At 50.9% G+C, this 6,896-nt stretch overlaps 1 protein-coding gene across 21 annotated transcripts in view; it reads right to left on the minus strand.

The window, feature by feature from the left end:
- Nucleotides 1-2,044, minus strand: part of GPHN (gephyrin) — a 303,549-nt gene extending 301,505 nt beyond the window's left edge. For all 21 annotated transcript variants that reach the window (XR_012623280.1, XR_012623279.1, XR_012623278.1 and 18 more), the window contains exon 1: nucleotides 1,949-2,044. Coding sequence is in view for 18 of the 21 variants with exons in the window: in XM_074824459.1 (XP_074680560.1) it covers nucleotides 1,949-2,012 (64 nt within the window). In the remaining 3 variants the exon portion in view is untranslated. The remainder of the gene's footprint in view (nucleotides 1-1,948) is intronic.
- Nucleotides 2,045-6,896: the final 4,852 nt, after the last annotated feature.

Below are 6,896 nucleotides of genomic sequence, written 5' to 3' on the forward strand. Positions count from 1 at the left end.
AAACAAAAAATTAAATTCAGGCCACATTCCTCAATGGAACTGCAAATTCTGACACAAAGTTAAAAGAGTTTAACAGTGCTCAAACGGGACTTATACTACAAAATAAAAACCTATAAATTCTGAAATATTAGCTGAATCTATTGTGGGACCTAATCATTATTTAAATGATTTTAACACCATCTGTATCTGGTACTGTGTTCTGGGAACACTTACAGGTGAAAATTATTACAACTCACTGATCAACAGAAAGTAAAAATCCAAGTTACACTGCATGAAGTTGTACAAAATATGCAAAGAGCATTCTGTCAGCAAACACCTCCTTCTCACTTTAACTTTTTCAATAATATGTAATCTCTTGCATGGCCTTGCTTTCAGGAACAGAAGGCACAAAGTCCCCCAATTTGACTTCTGCATCTGGTCAGACCTGCCCTGGCCTTATTAAGGACACGACTGCCTGAAAGCAGCGCTGGGGATTTCCACTTCTGTTAGACTGTGCTCTTCTAGCGGTTTACCGTCCAAATAGCCCTGCAGCCAAATGCTTCTCGGGAAGGGATGGACTCCTGACCCCCGGCACTCCCCCGGCGGCGGCGTCGGCGGCGCTTCAGCACCCGCCGGGGAACAGCGCCCGCCGCCCCGGGGCTGCCCCCGGCCCCCCGCCCCGAGGGCTCCCCTCGGCCGCCCCCGCCCCGGGCGGCCCAGCCGCTGCCCGCGGGTACGGAGTCCCCCAGCACCACGGGCACGAACCCGTTTCCGAAGAAGGCGTGAGACGAGAGTGTTCGGGTTAAACATCGCTGGGTTCAGTAAATAACTTTCGGGTTAAGTCCCGGCCTTCCCCACCACGGACGCCTCCCCTCCGCTCCGCACACCCTCCGACTCCTCAGCGTGCTCACGGCGCTGCCTTCCACGAGCAGTCATGTCTTCCCAGGCTCCCGATAAAAGCTCCTGAGCTTGACGTGCAAAAAATTCACTAAAATCTCTCGCCCTTTCCTTCACCAGAGATGCCACTGACGCCCTTACACACCCGAACCCCTCGGGACTTCATTTCTGGGCGTACCGAGCTGCCGCCGGAGTGCCGGCTCCACGGTACACCGGAACAGCCGCAAAGGCCCCCCCGAAGGCCGAAGAAACCCCGGAGCCTGTAACACACGTACCGGCTCCGGCTCTGGGAACCGTTCTGTGCAACAGCCGCCTGCCCGGGCTTTAGTAAAGGCTCGTCCGTGCGCTCTGAGCGGAGGCATCAGACATGCCCTCCTCCCCCTCCCCACAGAAAGCACACGGGCACACGCACCCACCCCACACCCCCCCGAAAGTAAAGGCCGGGGAGGGGGAGAGGAAGGAGTCACCCTAAAGCTGCCTGCCGTGCCCAGCGTGCTAGGCTCCGAGGCATCCCCCGGCGCAGGGAGCTCAGGCCGCCTCCCGCCGCCGCCGCCCGGGGAAGGCAGGCCCGGCTCCCGCCGGCCCGCAGCCCGCGCCGGCCGCAGGCTCTCTCCCCACACGCCTTCGCACTCACAGCTCCGCCGCCTCTGGAGGAAGCCCGGCCGTGTCTCGACCCCCCGTCCCCTTCGGCAGGCGCCCACCCCCGCGCTCCGTCCCCCCCAGGTCAGTTATTCCCGGACCAGTCCCCGGGGCGGCGGCGCCCAGCAGCCCGCCCGCTCCCTCGCCCGCCGGCGGCGGCGGTGCCCAACGCCGCCCGGCCTCTCGCACACGCTCCCTGCCGCGGCGCCGGAGGCCGGAGCGCCGCCCCCACGTCCCCGTCCCCGGGGCCGAGGCCTCGGCTCCCGCACGCCCGGCGGAGCGGCGGCTCCCTGCGCAGCGGCGGCGGCACCACCACGGCAGACGGCCGCCGGGGCAACCCGCGGGGCGGCCTGACGGCGCGCACCGGCTGGCGGCCGCCTCCCGCCTCTCCCTCCGCCTCTCCCCTGCGCCGTCCCCGGCCGCGGCCCGTTACCTGTGAGGACCCCGACGCGGATTTGGTGGTCGTGGTTCGTTAAGATCATCCCCTCCGCCGCCATGTTTCCCGGCGCAGCCACCGCACTGACAGGGAGCGAGCGGGAGGGGGGGGGGGGGGGGGGGGGGGAGGGGGGGAGGGGGCAGGAGCGCGAGAGCGGCGCGAGCGCAAAGGGGGAGGAGCAAGGGCCAGAGGGGCGGGGCCACGCCGGGGAGGGGAGGGGCGAGCGCTAGCGCCAGCCCGGGCGAGCAGACACCGCCGCGCGGAGCGCGGCGCGAGACTGGCGTGCTGCGCGCGGCCCAGGCAGGACCAATCCAGTGCCGAGAGAGCGCGCGGCCGGGCACCGGTAACCGCCGAGCGGGGCCGGCGCATGACGCCAGGCGCGTCCCGGGGGCGGCCGGGCCGGGCCGGGGCGGGGCCGCAGTCGGTTGTGTAGCGGTGCACCTGCTCCTCACGGCCCCTCTGGCGGGCTGCAGCCTGCCCCGCGAAGTGCCGTTTCATCGCGCAACCCCCGCGACAACCCCGACACTGGGGGTGCGGCCAAGGGGTGTCCCTGGCCGCCCGGCCCGAGGCGCAGCGGGCCCCGCTGTCTGGCCCAGCGGCAAGTTGACCCCCCAGGCGGCTTCCCGGGGAGGTGGCCCGGCTGAATGCTGGCCGCTCCCCGCCGGCCTTCGCCCCCAGCTTCGCACGACACCACCCGCTGCTGCCAGCGAACGCCCCTCAGAGCCACCGAACACCAACACTTTTTTCTTCTATTTTTCACCGGGAGCAGCTCCTTCTCTCAGGTGACGGCACTGCCACGCCAGGGCGGCACCAGCCCCCGGGAGCTGCTGCCAAACCACGCTCCAGGGCAGGAGGCGGGCAGGACTTCCCGGGTCAGCCGACGGGCGGGTCTAAGTTGGCATTAACTGGTCGTGAAAACACACGGTCAGGCGGTTTTCCAGTCGTCCGGCTGGATTTGAGCTCCCAGCCAAATTGCTCTTGGTCCCCAGAATCCAAAGCTGTTTGTGTCATCTGATTACACTGGGTTAACAGTTCAGTCCTTCAGACTCCCACCTGATGATGTAAATAGCAAGGATGGTAATTACCCTTTCTTTTGGTTAGCATGAAATACAGAGATGCAAAACTTTCCTAACAGCTTTTGAATCCCCAGGGCTCATCAAGGTTCTCTTGCAATCCTCGCAGGCCTCTTCCCTTCTCTCCCCTTCAAGTTCTTCCCCTTTCCTCTTGAGATTAAAACTTGTTCCACAACCTTTAGATAAAACAACTTAGTATCATAACAAGGATTTTTACTTTGTATTAGTTGAACTACACGATTTGGGCAACTGTCTGGAAGCAAATATTTAAACTCGTTTTGAATGAGTATGTATGCAAATGTCTTCCACATTTAATAACAACATCATCAACTGCAAATGATAACCCACTGTCAAAGTATAAGCCCTCTGACTCTAGTGGATATTTATATTTTCAGATATTCCTGTTGCGGTTTCAATACTATCTTGCCAATAGCAGACTCTGGATTATTCTTGTTTTGACTGCGTACTAACAAGCAATTATTGAAAGCATTCGTAATTTGCATAGACATTAATGAACCGTTTCAGGACGTTCCTCTTTAGCATACCATTTTTGTAGATGGGCTACTAGCGAAAACACAAAGGCCTGGAGAAATATCCTATGTCTCAGGGAGAGTCACACTAGTAGCACTTTGATGGGGTGGTGCACCAGCACACAATATCAGGATTTCTGTATTGGCACAGCAGTTGCAGTGTGTGCAGCCATAGAGACTGAGAATTCGGGCTCCAGAGATCTCTGGTTATGCAATGGTATAATACAACATATGTGGGTGGGTGTAAGCCTGAACCCAAAACAGCATGGTTACTGAAGATATACTGCATCGCTGGTGCTCATACGGCTGTTCCCTCACGGGTTCAGTCACTATGTGTTGAATATTCTGCTGTAGACAAGGCAAAAAGATTTTTTTTCTCAAACGTATCTGAAATTATCTAAAGTACAAGCAAGTAGCTTGACATTTCGTAGCTTCCTGAAGAGGATTCTCGCACCCTACACTAAAAACAGTATTGTTTATTCAGAGCATCTCACAGTCTCCCCATGTAGCCTGTTGATTTGTTGCTCTTGTGGATGGTAAGAAGGAGGGGCAGAATTCAGATTTCACTGGCAACATTAGCGTTAGTACTTCCTGGTTTATAAGTGCCTACTAGTGGGATTTGTGTGGGATTTTTATGTATAGAAATATAGTAAAGGATTGTATTAATGTAATGAAATAGTATAAGTTTACAAACTTACACTTTTAAAAAGACTGAGTCAAGAACAAGGTGAAATCAATAGGAGGGGTTTTATAATCGTGGTATGAAAGTCCTTGTAAACTAGATTGTTAACATAATGGTAGATCCATAATAGCTCAAGAGAAGGTTGTAAACAGGATGTCCTGCAGTCAAATTTTTTACCAGAGTAAGGAAACAAGTGTGTGTGAGGAAGAAACCTTTTACTGCAGGGAAATGTTCTAGGAAGCATGCTGGCAGTCCGTACCAGAGTTCACATTGAGTGTTCAGAGAAAAAAAAGTTTTCCTCATCAAAGTCAATACACAACTGATAGTCACATTTTGTCCTGGTCATGTCAGTGCTGAAGTATAATACAACTTAGTAAACTCTCAGGAAATTTTTCACATTACTTTGTCTGCCAGCTGTTAATTATCAATATCTGTCCATTAACAAAACACTGCCCTTTCCTTAAGCTGGCTCTTCCAGCCCTGTTGTTCCAGGTAGTCTTGGTCCACTGGCCGACATAGTAGGCTTTTTTATTTTATCATGAGCACTATAGAATAACATATCTTAATTATTCATTTCGGTGAAACAGTTTGAGCATACAGGAAGCACTTGTTTAGTTACCTGTAGAAATCTTGATGAAAAAAAAAAACAAACTTCAGTATGATTATGGGAAGATACCAGTTTGTTCTGTTGATTACAGTGTGGGCAAGGATGATTTAAAAACTCATCGAAAGTTATCAGAGACACTTCATATTTAGAATAGGTGTTCAATATAATTTCTATAATTTTCTTGTCACACAGGTCTGATTTTTTTTGCAGTGGCTCCTTAAATGTAATTTCTTACCTCTGTTCTTTTTTATTTTGAATTGGTTGCCTAGCTGGATCAGCAGTGGGACACAGTTCTTCAACTGTGTGCCATTGGTACAGATCCAGCTGAAGTCATGAAATAGCTGTCTTAATGAAACATTAATGGAATTCAGAACATTTTATTTCTATGCTACTGGTGCAAATCCAAGTAAGGTCAAGAGACTAGCTGGCTCAGTGGTTCAGTAATAGGAAGCAGGCTTCTACCTCCAGCTTATTGATGAGAGTCTATAAAGGGTCAGGAAACTAAGTTTTGAGACACTAAAATACAAAGCTTTTCCAGTGCAACCATTGGTTTAAAGTCACTATATTATACATGATTACTTTCTGATATGATTCAATAGTCTGTATTGATCTATAAATTTTTTAAAAGTATAAACATTTTCTGTGTAGCCATTGATATAGCACAATATTCATCTCTCTAAAAGATGGTACAAGAGGTGATTTCTCCAAACAGTCCCTTCCCTTAGGGAAGCGTTTAAGGAAAAGATGGAATGTGCCCCACATTTTAGCTATGAAAGGCTAGCAAGCCTTCTGAATGTCCTAGTGGCCCATACCATAGTTCACCCTTGCCACACCATCTTTGACAGAGGCCCCCTGAGAACCCTCTCTGTGTTTACACCTCCCGTCAGGAGTAGGAACCCAGATTCAGTGACTGTCCTATTAGTGGGAGGGAAAATGTGTTTTGCTTAGGGTAAAACTGCATTACTCCTTCACTGCATCAACGCTTTCAATGTCAGATTTGTCTATGAAACAAGTAGCCTATGTCTGTGAGATTACAAAATGAGAGAAGCTCTTAACTCTTCCACTTGGTAACAAACGATATAACAACTTAGCTCATGCCTGATTGCAATATGGGCATTTGGAGCAATGACAGGCGTGTGGAAAACCCCGAAGGAAAGGTGGCCCTGACAGACATACATGCATACAGCTTCTTTCGCTCATTGCCTCCTCCTACTCAACTACCTACTGTGGTGTAACTTTTGAAGTAGCACCATATGCTCAAGGATATAACCTCATATATATTCTCAGAAACAACAACATCTGGAAGAGTGAAGTTTACTGAGCTAATACGATATGACTTTGATGACTCTGTGATAGTGACAACCATGTGAGCTGTCTCCAATCCACTTCCCTTGCAGCCCTTTTTTTCACTCTCATACCCTGGTCAGACCATAAAAGCAAAAGCTCTTCCTTGCCCATCATCCTGCCCAGGAAAAAAATTATAGTAAAACCATATATTCTAATTAATGCACAAAGGAGGTCTAACCAGCTTGTCTCTTCTTTGTCCTCAATTTCAGATGTTGCTGGTTTGCTGCTCAGCTGAAGAAAGGTTTCTGTCTCTACGAGCATTTGAAAATGAATGTTCTGTAGGTACCTGACCAGGACGCGTTGGACCAGTGTGTTTTGTTGCATTATGCAGACATACATATTTCTGTCCAGACTTTCCCAGACAGAATTCCAGAAGTGCCGGGCAGGGAAGTTCCAAATTGAAAGATACCCTCAGCTTGGTACCAAAGGTTTGAATCCATCATTATAGAGCAGTGGAGGTCCTACAGATCCTGTGCAAAGGATTATCTTTTGGTTCATCATCATTATCTTTTTGACCATAATCCACTGAGCTGTCCTACTGCAAGTCTTATTTCTCCATACCACCCTAAAGAAGATACACCAGATACTTTGCTGTAGTTATTCTAATCTGCCAAAGTAGTCTTTTCTTGAAGAACAGTATACTAAAAAAGGGCTTCCATTCTTTCAGAATAATTTGGAAATGGTGCCAGCCAGAGGTAGTCTTTAG

This window comes from Strix aluco, chromosome 4 (assembly GCF_031877795.1).
Source record: "Strix aluco isolate bStrAlu1 chromosome 4, bStrAlu1.hap1, whole genome shotgun sequence".
NCBI classification, from domain to species: domain Eukaryota; kingdom Metazoa; phylum Chordata; class Aves; order Strigiformes; family Strigidae; genus Strix; species Strix aluco.